Genomic DNA, 16652 nt, shown 5'->3' with positions numbered 1-16652 from the left:
GTTCTAGATATCAGCCAGACAAATACATGGAACAATGTCTTACTTATTGTCCAACTGTTTGCTTCCTGATTTTCGATTTGTTTGACATAGAACTTAATTGAACACATCAATTTAGTTCAGAACAGGCCCGGTATATAGGTCAAAACAAAATCATCGAGGGGCCCAGATATCGCTTCTAATCCAAGAAGGAACATATAAACTTCGACTCATATGCTTATTATACTACTTGTTGAATTATACACAAAGGCACGTTTTATAACATCGAGTTACCAATTCATTTTCATACAATCAATGTATAACCAACTCATAGTCAACAACTCATATATATAGGTTTGAAGACTTCTATGATATTACCGTCTCATGATCACTCGAGATAAATTCCATGAAGTGATACAATTGAGCGTGGATTGAGTCCAATACTCAGAACTTATAAGCACTCATGAGTGTTGTAGCAACTCTTGTTATGTCCAACATCTTAGGCATCTACAAGCCAACTCATGACAGTCTTGACTCATATCTACTTCCAACATATGACTGATTGTGGAGAATTTGAATAATATGATATACCATAACATATTAATTCTGGAAGTCAAAACATGCAAACTGAAATAATAGTAAACGATTGACAGAAGATAGCAACACTTTACTTTACTTATGAATAAACAACAACTTTTATTTATCATCAAATGTCAAGTACACTTTACAAATTTCAAAAGCTATCTAATTTCTAAAACTAATATCATCCTTTAGCCCTATGCGCCTCGCATGTTGAAGATGCTTAACCCTACCCAGTCCTTTCGTGAGGGGATCTGTTGGGTTCTCATCTGATGATACCCTCTTTGCCAAGAGGAGTCCTTATTCTATTCAATGTCTGATGAAATGGTATTTCCTGTCGATGTGTCTGGATCTTCCGTGATCCCTTGGTTCCTTGGATAAGGAAACTGCACTTTCACTATCACATAAAATTTCCATAGGCTCCTTTATAGCTAGTACAACTCTATGGTCTCTAATGAAGTTCTTTAGCCATATAGCCTCCTTTGCTGCCTCGCTTGCTGGTATATACTCTAATTTGCAAGTTGAATCAACCACTGTCTCCTGCTTGGAACTTTTCCAAGTAATTGCTCCTCCGTTTAAGGTAAACACCCAGCCTGACTGAGAGCGGAAATTATCCCTATCAGTTTGGAAGCTAGCATCACTATACCCCACTACTCTCAAGTCATCACTCCCACCGAGGGTAAGGACCCAGTCCTTAGTCTTCTGTAGGTACTTGAGAATGTTCTTTACCGCAATCCAAGTTTCTTCTTCCTTATGGCACTAGGTACATTAACAATGAACTACCAACAGGTGTTGAACCAGTTCAGTACATGTTTATCCAAGAACCAAAGCATGGCATTTTCTATATTGATAGTCGAAATCACATGTGCTTTCCACGCACTGATGATCTTCCTTCTACTCCTACTGAATATTTTTTGATATTTTTTGGAAGGACTTAGTCACTTTGAACTGGAAATAGGATATCATGTACTGATATCTATGGAGCTTAGTAGAAGACTGGATGAACTTCAAATCGGTGAATTCATAGAGGTTAAGCCTGAGATCTTGAAATAAGCTGACAAGTTCTATAATGGTTCTTCTAATGAGTCTAAAGAATATTAGTTTTACATCATCATATAGGAAAGATTATAAGGTCACACCTTATGATCTGATGATTCAAACACTCTACATATTATCTGTCAGCATCAACATCTACATCACTGCTAGCGCCAACGTATCAAGTCCATCATCATCAACACTTAGTATAGTTATTCTATGTAATCTCTTGTATATTAGGTAATGATATAAATAAGTATAGAGTAGATAGAAGATTTGATATCCTTGTGATGAGGATCGGTTATCAGTATAGATTAGATGCAATCCCTTCAATCAAGGGATATACTTGTATAGATTAGTATATAATCAACATTAGGGTAAACCCTAAAGTTGATTTCGTCTTAGGTATCAATCTTTGTGACAAACCGTCTTCTTGGTGCATAAAAACCCTTTCTTGGTGAAAGAACAATTTGGAGAACTCCTTGTGTTATTTACTTTTTGTTCTTTGTTTGCTTAGGTTAGTTTACTTTTCTTCTTTAAACTTGAAGTGTATCCAATCGATACAAACCTTCAAAGTTTCCTCGGACGACGTGTGGAGTGGATTCGATATGGGTCATCGTGGATTAATTGACCAAGAACATACATTTTATTCCAATCCAAGAGAGTATTTTGGCTGAGAAGTTGACCGTCATCTACATTCGAGGAGGTCGTGGCACGGCATGGGGTGCCAGTTTTGGTGGTTTCTGATAAGGATGTTCGGTTTACTTCAAAATATTGGAGGAAATTTCACGAGGAGTTGGGTACTCGTCTGCATTTCAGCATAACTTTCCACCCGTAGACGGATCATTAGAGTGTGCGGACTATCCAGATACTAGAGGATATGTTGCGGGATTGTGTGTTGGATTTGGTGAGAGTTAGGGTATGTAACTTCCTTTGGTGGAATTTTTGTAGAAAAACATTTATCGTGATAGTATTGATCGACATCCTTTTGAAATGCTCTACGGGAGGAAGTGCAGAACCCTGATATGTTGGGACGAAGTTGGTCAGCAGGTTATGGGGAGTACGGAGGTGGTACTCAAGATGATAGGATTGATCCAGCAGGTCTGCGGAAGACTTTAGACAACACATAGCCGATAGAAGAGTTACGCAAATAGACACCAGTCAGACTTAGAGCTCCATGTTGGGTACATGGTACTCCTGAAGGTGTCGCCTTGGAAATGCGTCATCCAATTCAATAAGCGGGGCAAGCTGGGGCCCATGTATATTGGTCCTTTTAGGGTTTTAGCCCGGGTGGGAAGGGTTACATATATTTAGGATCTACTCAAGAAGCCCAGTCATATTTATAGAACCTTTCATGTCTCTCAACTATAGAATTCTTTGGTTGATGATTACGCAGTGGTTCCATCAGAGGATATTCAGGTGGATGAACGCCTGAATTATATAGAGAGACCGGTGACGATCCTTAATAGGAGGACGAAGACTCTAGGAAACAAGGTTGTGGATCTCATGAAGGTGTAATGGCAGCACCGTAAGGGTTCAGAATGGACATGGGAGTAAGAGGAAGAGATGAGAGAGCATTACCTCGAGTTGTTTGAGGTGTTGGACTTCAAGGACGAAGTCTAATTCAAGTGGGGGAGAGTTGTAATGCCCAGATCTTGAGGTACTTTATTTGTAATTAATTTTTCATTTTGAGGATTCCCACGACGTGGTGGAGAGAGCACCACGACGTGGCGAGGCGATAAGGCCTCACATGTTTTATTTAAGCCACCACGACATGGCAGTATTAGCCACTAGGGTTTGCTCATCCTTAATCTCCATCAACCCCCTCAATCCCTAAAGAAAACCCTAATCATTTTCCTCCATTCTTGAGCTAGTTTTGGTGTTCCTTGAAGCTAAAGAAGAAAGAACGAGGAAGAAGGAAGCAAAGATCAAGCAAGCAAGTCACCATTCTTCAACTTAACACTCTTTTGGACACTTATAAGTGTCAAAGACTCGATTTTTATCATGCTAGGTTGCTAGATCTTTAGTTTTGTCTCAAAAACTTCTTGTTCTTGTTGGTTGGGATGGTGAGATCTCTTAAAGTTTGCAACTTTATGAATCTCTGGGGCATTTCGTGAAGTATGTGCCTTAGATCTGGAGTTTGGTTGGGTTTTCAATCAATGCATGAGATTTAGGTCATAAACCCTCATTTTGACCTAATATGGGTTCAAGACATGCATTGGACATGCATGTCTATAAAGCACAAACTTTTAGGTTAGTTACAGTGCTAGAATATCTTCTGGAAATGATGGAGTTCAGACTATATGGAATAAGTGCTTGTTGGTTAAGTTCTTACATTGTTAAGCCTTTTTGGGGCTTAGGGATTTGGGTTTTTCACCTTTTGGGTGGTCATAATAGATAAAGTTAAAACTTTATCCTTCTAGATCACATTTTGGACCAGATATGAGTTTTGGAGCTATTGGAATCGAAGAAAACAGCTTAATACATAAAGTTGTTGGAACCTGGGCTACCACAGCGTGACGAATGGGAATTTCCCGACTGTTTGGTCGTATGCGGGGCACGACGTGGCCAAGGAAGACCACGTTGTGGTGGTCGGCTGGAGTCAACATTGACTGTTGACTTTGATCGTTGACCTTGAGGGTTGACTTTTGATTTGTGGATTTTTGTTCAGTTGTTAATGTCCTAATATGTAGATTAAGGTTATGCTTTGTGTGTTTATCTATGTGGCGTTTAGCTCCTGTTGTTGGATTTTTTTTTTGGGGGGGGGGGGGGGGGGGGGTGTTGACTTTTGAGCTGCTTTGCGAGGTGATTCCTCTCACTATACTGTAGGACACTAGTTGTCGTTATACGCTTGTTGTTTGTGTGACTCTTAATTATATGCTTGCATCTTATGAATATCGGGTGGGGACCGAAGGATACCGGATGGGGTCTGATGTATCCACCAAGATTATCAATTCACACCAAAACCCTCTTATTTTGTGATATATGATATAAACATCATTTATTGCAAGACAATATACATTAAAGTTACTTTATTTTGATTTTTTGTTGTAGTTTAACAACTTTGAATCAAAATGTTCCACTAAAAGCACTCAAGTTTCTTAACTTTTTCTATGTCGACCAGTATGATATGAATTGAGTTATAATAATTTTTTTTTGTTAAAATCTAACACCTATAAAGAAATAGTAAACTTTGTCATCATGAATAAAAATATTTTACTAAAATCATTCAACTTTGACAAGTATCTATATTGTTACCTCGTCGCGTTAACCTCCTGTAAAATGTCATAGTGATTGACGTTAAGAAATTCTTAAACATGGATGATTTTAATAAAATGATCTTTTATAGTAATTATACTTCAATATTTATTTAAATATATCGATATTTCTGTTATAAGAACGTAGTATTAGTATTTTAAAAAATTACATAAATGTTCTTGTTGTTTTTTAGATTTACAAGTTGCATCCGTAACTTTTTTTGGTTACATAGATGTTCTATATGGTTTCAATTTCTTGTGTGGTTGGTCGTTTTGATTTTTCAGATTTACAAGCTACATCCCTAATCAATTTACCCTAACCTAGTTTACTTATGCTCATCTTCATCACCCTACCAATTGGTAAATTATCGAAATTCTCCATCTTCGACGACACCTTCTCCATCTCCCTCCCCTTCATTTCATACTCGCCATATATTGCCGTCAACCTATAGAGTTAAGCAAACATTCCCTCTAAATCTCACCATATTAAGCATAAGAAACCCTATTCAGACATTCTATTGACTCCGAAAGCTCTTTTTCTTTTCTCACAATAAACCTTATTAAAAACGCAGAAGAAACCAAATATTACCAATCACCACCAGTTTGACTTGATGATGTTATCCTATTTCACTTTATCTAATGATGATTCCCCCGTTAAGGAGCTTCAACAACCATAACTACCAAACGAGATGTCTCTTCATATGCTCGGTCTTCCTTCTACGGTTCCTTCATGTGTAATTAGGGTTTTAGCCCACTATAAAAGAATGTATGATTTACACAATCAACCCCATATATTTAACTAGTCTCTTTTTTATCACTTAATTAATTTCAAATTAATTCTTTGATCAATACTAATTAATAATTTTGTTAACATATTAGAACTTATAATATATTAATAAACCTTAAGTGTCCTTTCTCTCAATTAGTCTATCCAAGTGTTGTAATGCCATGCAACCCAAATGGACCATGCCAACCGGGTCAAGTACATTCCATAAATAGTTATGAACTTAGACACCTAATCCAACAGTCTCCCACTTGGATAAGTCTAATAACTATAACTGCAAGAATGAATTTAGGAACCGATCAGCAATCGTAGCTTTGTCAAGGTATTGCGGAACTGAAATGATGATGATACACCATTTAAGATAAGTGATCATATAATCCTCTGTTCTAGATATCAGCCAGACAAATACATGGAACAATGTCTTACTTATTGTCCAACTGTTTGCTTCCCGATTTTCGATTTGTTTGACATAGAACTTAATTGAACACATCAATTTAGTTTTGACCGGGCCAGATATATAGGTCAAAACAAAATCATCGAGGGGCCGAGATATCGCTTCTAATCCAAGAAGGAACAGATAAACTTCGACTCATATGCTTATTATACTACTTGTTGAATTATACACAAAGGCACGTTTTATAACATCGAGTTACCAATTCGTTTTCATACAATCAATGTATAACCAACTCATAGTCAACAACTCATATATATAGGTTTGAAGACTTCTATGATATTACCGTCTCATGATCACTCGAGATAAATTCCATGAAGTGATACAATTGAGCGTGGATTGATTCCAATACTCAGAACTTATAAGCACTCATGAGTGTTGTAGCAACTCTTGTTATGTCCAACATCTTAGACATCTACAAGCCAACTCATGATAGTCTTGACTCATATCTACTTCCAACATATGACTGATTGTGGAGAATTTGAATAATATGATATACCATAACATATTAATTCTGGAAGTCAAAACATGCAAGCTAAAATAATAGTAAACGATTGACAGAAGATAGCAACACTTTACTTATGAATAAACAACAACTTTTATTTATCATCAAATGTCAATTACACTTTACAAATTTCAAAAGCTATCTAATTTCTAAAACTAATATCATCCTTTAGCCCTATGCGCCTCGCATGTTGAAGATGCTTAACCCTACCCAGTCCTTTCGTGAGGGGATCTGCTGGGTTCTCATCTGATGATACCCTCTTTGCCAAGAGGAGTCCTTATTCTATTCAATGTCTGATGAAATGGTATTTCCTGTCGATGTGTCTGGATCTTCCGTGATCCCTTGGTTCCTTGGATAAGGCAACTGCACTTTCACTATCACATAAAAGTTCCATAGGCTCCTTTATAGCTAGTACAACTCTATGGTCTCTAATGAAGTTCTTTAGCCATATAGCCTCCTTTGCTGCCTCGCTTGCTGCTATATACTCTGATTTGCAAGTTGAATCAGCCACTGTCTCCTGCTTGGAACTTTTCCAAGTAATTGCTCCTCCGTTTAAGGTAAACACCCAGCCTGACTGAGAGCGGAAATTATCCCTATTAGTCTGGAAGCTAGCATCACTATACCCCACTACTCTCAAGTCATCACTCCCACCGAGGGTAAGGACCCAGTCCTTAGTCTTCCGCAGGTACTTGAAAATGTTCTTTACCGCAATCCAAGTTTCTTATTCCTTATGGCACTAGGTACATTAACAATGAACTACCAACAGGTGTTGAACGAGTTCAGTACATGCTTATCCAAGAACCAAAGCATGGCATTTTCTATATTGACAGTCAAAATCACATGTGCTTTCCACGCACTAATGATCTTCCTTCTGCTCCTGCTGAATATATTTTTTCATATTTGCTTGGAAGGACTTAGTCACTTTAAATTGGAAATAGGATATCATGTACTTATATCTATGGAGCTTAGTAGAAGACTGGATGAACTTCAAATCGATGAATTCATATGGTTTAAGCCTGAGATCTTGAAATAAGCTGACAAGTTCTATAATGGTTCTTTTGATGAGTCTAAAGAATATTAGTTTTACATCATCATATAGGAAAGATTATAAGGTCACACCTTATGATCTGATGATTCAAACACTCTACATATTATCTGTCAGCATCAACATCTACATCACTGCTAGCGCCAACGTATCAAGTCCATCATCATCAACACTTAGTATAGTTATTCTATGTAATCTCTTGTATATTAGGTAATGATGTAGATAAGTGTAGAATAGATAGTAGATCTGATATCCTTGTGATGAGGATTGGTTATTAGTATAGATTAGTTGCAATCCCTTCAATCAAGGGATATACTTGTATAGATTAGTATATAATCAACATTAGGGTAAACCCTAAAGTTGATTTCGTCTTAGGTATCAATCTTTGTGACAAACCATGTTCTTGGTGCAGAAAAACCCTTTCTTGGTGAAAGAAAAATTTGGAGAACTCCTTATGTTATTTTTTTTCTTTATTTGCTTAGATTAGTTTACTTTTATTCTTTATACTTGAAGTGTATCCAATCGATACAAACCTTCAAAGTTTCCTCGGACGGCGTGTGGAATAGATTCGATATGGGTCATCATGGATCGATTGACCAAGAGCACACATTTTATTCCAATCCAAGAGAGTATTTTGGCTAAGAAGTTGGCCGACATCCACATAAGAAGAGGTCGTGGCACAACATGGGGTGCCCGTTTTGGTGGTTTCTGATAAGGATGTTCGGTTTACTTCAAAATTTTGAAGGAGATTTCATGAGGAGTTGGGTACTCGTCTGCATTTCAACACGACTTTCCACCCGTAGATAGATGGTTAGAGTGTGTGAACTATCCAGATATTGGAGGATATGTTGCAGGCTTGTGTGCTGGATTTGGTGAGAGTTGGGTACGTAACTTCCTTTGGCGGGATTTTTGTAGAACACCAGTTATCATGCTAGTATTGATCGACCTTCTTTTGAAATGCTCTACGGGAGGAAGTGCAGAACCCTGATATGTTGGGGCGAAGTCGGTTAGCAGGTTGGGGAGTATGGAGGTGGTACTCAAGATGATAGGATCGATCCAGTCGGTCTGTGGCAGACTTTAGATAACACATAGCCGATAAAAGAGTTATGAAAATAGACACCGGTTAGACTTAGAGTTCCAAGTTAGGGACATAGTACTCTTGAAGGTGTCACCTTGGAAATGTGACATCCGATTCAGGAAGCAGGGCAAGCTTGGCCCCATGTATATTGGTCATTTTAGGGTTTTAGCTCGGGTGGGAAGGGTTACATATCTTTAGGATCTACTCAAGGAGCCCACTCAGATTCATAGCACTTTTCATGTCTCTCAACTACGGAATTGTTTGGTTAATGATTCCGCAGTGGTTCCATTGGAGGATATTCAGGTGGATGAACATCTGAATTATATAGAGAGATTGGTGACGATCCTTAATAAGAGGACGAAGACTCTGGGAAACAAGGTTGTGGATCTCATTAAGGTGCAGTGGTAGCACCGTAAGGGTTCAGGATAGACATGGGAATCAAAGGGAATAGATTAGAGAGCATTACCTCGGGTTGTTTGAGGTGGTGGACTTCAAGGATGAAGTCTAATTCAAGTGGGGGAGAGTTGTAATGCCCGGATCTTGAGGTACTTTATTTGTAATTATTTTTTCATTTTGAGGATTCCCACGATGTGGTGGAGAGAGCACCACGACATGGCGAGGCGAGAAGGGTTCACATATTTTATTTAAGCCACCACGGCGTGGAAGTATTAGCCACTAGGGTTTGCTCATCTTCAACCTCCATCAAACCCCTCAATCCCTAAAGAAAACCCTAATCATTTTCCTCCATTATTAAGCTAGTTTTGGTGTTCCTTGAAGCTAAAGAAGGAAGAACGAGGAAGAAGGAAGCAAAGATCAAGCAAGCAAGTCACCATTCTTCACCTTAGCACTCTTTTGGACATTTATAAGTGTCCAAGACTCGATTTTTATCATGCTAGGTTGCTAGATCTCGAGTTTTGTCTCATAAACTTCTTGTTTTTGTTGGTTGGGATGGTCAGATCTCTTAAAGTTTGCAACTTTATGAATCTCTGGGGCATTTGGTGAAGTATGTGCCTTAGATCTGGAGTTTGGTTGGGTTTTCAATCAATGCATGAGATTTAGGTCATAAACCCTCATTTTAACCTAATATGGGTTCAAGACATGCATGTCTATAAAGCACAAAGTTTTAGGTTAGTTATGGTGCTAGAATCACTTTTGGAAATGATGGAGTTCATACTATATAGAATAAGTGCTTGTTGGTTAAGTTCTTGCATTGTTAAGCCTTTTTGGGGCTTAGGGATTTGGGTTTTTCACCTTTTGGGTGGTCCTAATAGATAGAGTTAAAATTTATCCTTCTAGATCACATTTTGGACCAGATATGAGCTTTAGAGCTATTGGAATAGAAGAAAACAACTTAATACATGAATATGTTGGAGCCTCGGCTACCATGGCGTGACGAATGGGAAATTCCCAACTGTTTGGTCGTATGTGGGGCACGATGTGGCCAAGGAAGACCACGTCGTGACGGTCAGCTAGAGTCAACACTGACTATTGACTTTGACCGTTGACCTTGAGGTTTGACTTTTGATTTGTGGATTTTTGTTCAACAGTTAATTTCCTAATATGTAAATTATGGTCTTTCTTTGTGTGTTTATCTATGTGGCGTTTAGCTCCCGTTGTGGGTTTTTTTTTTTGGGTTGGGGGGGGGGGGGGGGGGGACACTAGGTGTCATTATACACTTGTTGTCTGTGTGACTCTTACATATGCTTGCATCTTATGAATATCGGGCGGGGACCGAAGGATACAAAATGAGGTCTGATGTATCCACCAAGATTATCAATTCACACCAAAAACCACTTATTTTGTGATATATGATATAAACATCATTTATTACAAGACAATATCCATTAAAGTTACTTTATTTTGATTTTTTTTTTGTAGTTTAATAACTTTGAATCAAAATGTTCCACTAAAAGCACTCAAGTTTCTGAACTTTTTCTATGTCGACCAATATGATCTGAAATGAGTTATAATATTTTTTTTTTGTTAAAATCTAACATCTATAAAGAAATAGTAAACTTTGTCATGATGAATAAAATTATTTTACTAAAATCATTCAACTTTGACAAGTATCTATATTGTTACCTCGTCGCGTTAACCTCCTGTAAAATGTCATAGTGATTGACGTTAAGAAATTCTTAAACATGGATGATTTTGATAAAATGATCTTTTATAGTAATTATACTTCAATATTTATTTAAATATATCGATATTTCTGTTATAAGAACGTAGTATTAGTATTTTAAAAAATTACATAAATGTTCTTGTTGTTTTTTAGATTTACAAGTTGCATCCGTAACTTTTTTTGGTTACATAGATGTTCTATATGGTTTCAATTTCTTGTGTGGTTGGTCGTTTTGATTTTTCAGATTTACAAGCTACATCCCTAATCAATTTACCCTAACCTAGTTTACTTATGTTCATCTTCATCACCCTACCAATTGGTAAATTATCGAAATTCTCCATCTTCGACGACACCTTCTCCATCTCCCTCCCCTTCATTTCATACTCGCCATATATTGCCGTCAACCTATAGAGTTAAGCAAACATTCCCTCTAAATCTCACCATATTAAGCATAAGAAACCCTATTCAGACATTCTATTGACTCCGAAAGCTCTTTTTCTTTTTTCACAATAAACCTTATTAAAAACGCAGAAGAAACCAAATATTACCAATCACCACCAGTTTGACTTGATGATGTTATCCTATTTCACTTTATCCAATAATGATTCCCCCGTTAAGGAGCTTCAACAACCATAACTACCAAACGAGATCTTCCTTCTACGGTTCGTTCATGTGATAATTTGGTTTAGCATCTCAAACTTCAAGCTCTCTCTCTCTCTCTCTCTCTCTCTCTCTCTCTCTCTCTCTCTCTCTCTCTCTCTCTCTGCAAAATCCATGGTTTTCCCATGCCCGGTCTTCCTTCTACGATTCCTTCATGTGATAATTTGGTTTAGCATCTCCAAGTTCAAGGTCTCTCTCTCTCTCTCTCTCTCTCTCTCTCTCTCTCTCTCTCTCTCTCTCTCTCTCTCTCTCTCTCTCTCTCTCTCTCTCTCTCTCTCTCTCTCTCCAAAATCCATGGTTTTTGAGTTCCTTGTCCATTTATCTCATTTCATTGAAGTCTGACAAATGAGGAATGAACTTGAGAAATGGGGTATGGGTACAATAGGTTAATGTTACCGATGGTAGGAGGATGGGTTTTTAAGGGTTTGTAATTAATGTTTATAAATTTTAATATTATATAAAAAGATAAAAATAAAAATGATAAAATAAGTTTTTACATGGATCAAAACCAACTACGTAAAAACCTAAAACCACATAAACCGCCTTTATAATATAAAAAAATTGTGGACAAATGTTGCAAATCTAAAAAGTCATATGGACCATTTACGTAATTTTATCTATTATATTTTACAAATTTTAATTAAAAAAGAAAAGTACTAAATTGGGACCATACGAAGAAAAACATAGAGTAGGGACGTGGATGATAGTTATCATCTCTATCCAATATCCGTCAGAGCTTATCCGCTTTACGAACGTGGATCTGTGTGTTTGGTCAAACCATCAAACAACCCAAATAAATATATTCAACAATTCTCAATATATTTCGTACATTTATTTATTTCCTTCTTTAATATTTTTGTTAATATATCACACATCTAAAACTTGAAACTGAACATACAAAAACTAAAACTTAATTCACCCTCTAGCCCTAATAAAAAGCCATTACGAATGCAATATCTCCAAAAAAATAATTCTCAATTCTACGGAATAATAAAATGAGAATATACATTCAGGATTAAGGAGAATAATAAATGTATCTGTCTTTTAAATAATATTTCAAAATTCATCAATAAAGGACATTGCAAAGGGCTTTAGCAACGTGAAAAGGGTCTTAATACATCTTTTTTTCTAATCTTTATCCAAAATTTTGTTCTAACAATATAAAGTTTCATTTTCTATAAAAGTAATTTTTTTAAAAATCTTTACCATTAGAAAAACCTTAAAAAAAAACTGTTTTGTTAATAAAAAAAATTATGATTCTCATAAAAATAAATTAGTTTACATTATTAGTTTTAAATTTCATAGTGAATCGTAGTACGATTAAAAATTTATTTTTTTTTTTCAAAAATATCATTTTAAAACCTAGATATTAAAAATACACATTCCCACATTGCAAAATTGATGGTCATATAGAGAATTTTTAAAATTTTAGCTTAACATTAAAAAAATAAAAATAAAAAAAATAAAAAAAAGACTCATTAATTTTAGCTATATTTTTTTTTCTAAATTAAAATAAAAAGCGGATAAAGATAATAATTTGGCTAAGTTAGATTCATCCATATCTTAATGATAAGCTCAGGCAAGTATAGCTAGACTTGGTAAGACACTAATGCTGTTCCCACATGCCAACGATTGCTTGCCACGTGTCCACGCTTTTTTTGCTCTTTATCAAATCCATATTTATATGCTCCCCAAGAATGGTTCCAACCCTATCTTTGATCTGTGTTTCACAAACACTCAATTTCTTTGTTTTTCATACCCCATAATTCCATTAACAAAAACCAACTTCCATTTTCATTCCTTCATCATCAAAATCTAATCGAAATGGGTGAAGGAAAAAATCAAAACTATAACAAAGATCATCATCTGAATCAAAAATGGGATGTAATGGAAGAAGAAGCAGACAAGTATAAACATGAACATAAACATCCATGTTCTTCAAATGAAGAAGCTTGTTCAACAATCTCAGATGGATCATCGTCGTCCATAACGTGTTGTTCTTCATCTTCTTCATCTGATACAACAGATGATGCGTCTTCTTCTTCCGCGAATTCCAGTAGATCTTCCTTGTATGATCTATCAGACCTAATGTCTCAGTTACCTATCAAGTAAGTTCTGTTATTTTACGTAATTTCCCCCCCAAATTTGATTGATTTTAGGTTACGATCTGTCATCTGTATACTGAAATGGTTGAATTTGCTGCAGACGAGGGCTATCGAAGTTTTATCATGGAAAATCAGACTCGTTTTCATCTCTTGCAAGGGTAACGAGCATTGAAGATCTTCCTAAGAAAGAACAAAAGATGAAGAAGAAGAAGATGAAGAAGAGCTACAGATCTCATACACTTCCTAAACCGATCATCTCAAAGAGAAAATCGAGAGGTTATTTGAAGAAAAAGTTTGGAAGTAGCTGCATGAAGAAGCAAATCGAAGAGTGATTGTGGCTTTTCCATGTTTGTTTTAGGCTAATCGATGTTTTTTCTGTAAATATAAGGCTTTTTGCTTCTTAATTACTTTAACAAAAAAGAGCAAATTAAAAAGTTAAATTCATTAGATTCAGAGAAAAAAAAAAGTTATTACACAAATTCAAGAGATAATGATGAATTGAATCATTGATCGAAGTTATTACACAAAACCAGCTGAGATTGATGTTTTCATGGCGATTTGATGGACCGATTTTGTAATCTGCTTGATCTTCTCATCGGAGATGGGGTAACCACGGTGGTCGGTTCTATTTTGCGCCTCTGTTTCTTGATGGTTTTCTCGTTATAAACAACAGAATCTCCGGTTGAGTTCTCGATGCGAGAGGCTTTTGTTTCGCCGGAAAAAATGGTGGATTGGATCAAAGAATTGCTTTCTCCGAACACAAACTCACCTAGCAACTCGACAGATGGTGCATGAATGTGACTATGTTCTTCAGAAATATCTTTCTCTAGAGATGCAGATTTCACCAATGGTGCTTCTTCTTCTTCATGAACCCCAATTTCTTGTTCAAGAACCCTAATTTCTTCCGTTTCAGCTTCGTGATTTGCTCCGGCGACAGTTGGTGTTACCGGAGGTGAGGATTTCATCCGTCTTGAATACACGACACCGAAAGATGATGCAAGAATTAACACAAAAAACCCGATTACACCTACAAGATTTAGATCAAAACTTTCCGATTGGATAGTTTCAGTTTCTATTTCTGCATCATTAATCTCCTCAGTTTCTTCTTCTGCAATTTCTTCGTTTTCATCGAAATCTGTTGCTACCAACGTCTGATCATCATCATCAACTTCTCTTTCACCCTCTACATCGTAAATCGCCACCATTTCTTCTGCAATTTCGTCGTTTTCATCAAGATCTTCATCTTCTATCCACATTTCACCATGAATGACATCTGCTTCATCATTTTCTACATCAATATCAGCTCCTAATTCTTGCAACGAATCAGAGGTTTCTTCTTTGTCATAAACACCAACCACATCTTCCTTCAATCTTCCTACCACTAATACCGTTTCCATTAGCGAACAACTTCCAACCTCCGAAAAGTTTAAACCTGAAACTCCATAAACATTACTCCATGTTTCTACTCTATGGAAAGGGGCTGGAGAATTCATTGAACATATAGCTTGGGTAGTATAGATCACAGCAATCACAACAGCGATAAACTTCAAAAAGCCTTTCAAATTCCAGAATCTCTCATCGTCCCCAAACTCAATCTCTTCTTCTTCTTCTTCATCTTCTTCTTCTTCTTCTTGGCTTTCACCTTCTTCATCTTCTTCTTCACATTCACCTTCGTTGTTAATCAAATCCAGGGTTTGATCTTCTTTTTGCGAACAAGAATCAACAAACCCATACGAATCTGCCCCTAATTCCATTCCAGGATCATCAAACGAATTACTACTTCTTACACTTTCTTCGTTTCCATGAAGAACAGACATCATCCTACGTCGATTAGGGTTATAGCGTAAGAACTTAGGCCTCGGTGAAAGGTAATTGTTAACAGGATCATAAGGCTTCTGGACATGATCAACAACAACAGGGGATTTCACAGATTTTGAATCGAAACTAGAGGAGCTTCGGAGACATGGTTGTTCATTAACATCTAGGGTTTCGTTCCTTTCACCCAAGATTTTCTTTTTAAGAACAGTAGCTTTGTTAGTTGTGCAAATGGTGTGACTCATGAAATTCTTGGTGGGTGATTGTTTCTTTAACCTTGAAGCCATTTCTGGGTTCAGTTCATTCTCGTTGTTTCCTCCTGCATCTAGATTTCAATTTGCCAGATATCATAAACAAGAATTCAAATTCAAATTCAAATTAAACATTTAAACTAACAGAATTTAGGTCAAAATCAATACGATTAATCTCTACAGATCATATTAAAGAGATAGAAAGAGAGCTTACCATTGAATGAAGGATCAGTAACTGAAGAAGGTTTAATGGAGTTTGATGAAGTGAAACTATCCATAATTTTCTAGAACTTTGATTGTTGTCAAGAACTGATCGATGGAAGACAGAGAAAGAGGGGATGAAAATATGACCGTTATTTTGTTATTCGATGTTTATGAAGATTAAAGATTTTGAAATAAGATTCTTTTTTGACCGTTGGAGGGGTGTAATTGAAAAAAGTAGAAAGTAGCCTATTCTTGACCAAAATCTCGAATCAGTGGAGCCTGTGTAACATAATGGATCATCTATATCTTAATAATTTAAATGAACCTAAGCCCAACAACCCAAGGCCCAAGGCGCAATAACTATTTCGATAGATTTAATGGGCTCAATAATGTTACTACAATGTCATATTTTACTATTTCTTGAATTTAATATTTATATTTTTATTTTATTTGTCTGGTAAATTTCATGTATTTTTAGTTTTATATCTTAACCCTTGCTCTTTTGAAGTTTATCTATTTTTTCTTTATACAAAATGGTATCAAATAATGCACACAACTCCCACCGATTGAAAGGAAACAAATATTACGATCATATTCTAGATTAATAATTGATAACTAATAGTAAAAGTTTCCAAGAGGAAGATTATAAGTATCCAAGATCAAACCAATTGACTTCCGTTGACGAAGACGATATCAAACAAAGACGATCGCCGCTTTAATTTTTAAGTTAAGCCGAATTTCTTAACTTTTTTTATTTGGATATTTTGAAGTTCATAAAATCATTG

The 16652-nt window shown here is 36.3% G+C and overlaps 2 protein-coding genes across 2 annotated transcripts; one reads left to right on the top strand and one right to left on the bottom strand.

The window, feature by feature from the left end:
* Positions 1-13195: 13195 nt before the first annotated feature.
* LOC145042903 (uncharacterized) lies at positions 13196-14037 on the top strand. The gene is made up of 2 exons (XM_078991424.1): positions 13196-13600; positions 13698-14037. Exons 1-2 carry the CDS (start codon positions 13317-13319, stop codon positions 13927-13929), a joined length of 516 nt encoding a protein of 171 aa, XP_078847550.1. The 5' UTR covers positions 13196-13316; the 3' UTR covers positions 13930-14037.
* On the bottom strand, positions 14025-16037 carry LOC145042902 (uncharacterized). The gene is made up of 2 exons (XM_078991422.1): positions 15878-16037; positions 14025-15737 (listed from the first exon to the last, which is right to left on the bottom strand). The coding sequence occupies exons 1-2, from the start codon at positions 15939-15941 to the stop codon at positions 14146-14148; spliced, it is 1656 nt and encodes a 551-aa protein (XP_078847548.1). The 5' UTR covers positions 15942-16037; the 3' UTR covers positions 14025-14145.
* Positions 16038-16652: the final 615 nt, after the last annotated feature.

This window comes from Lactuca saligna, chromosome 4, assembly GCF_052625555.1.
Source record: "Lactuca saligna cultivar CGN05327 chromosome 4, ASM5262555v1, whole genome shotgun sequence".
Taxonomy (NCBI): Eukaryota; Viridiplantae; Streptophyta; class Magnoliopsida; order Asterales; family Asteraceae; genus Lactuca; species Lactuca saligna.
Note: the sequence above shows the minus strand (reverse complement) of the source record. Positions and strands in the feature narration are given on the sequence as shown.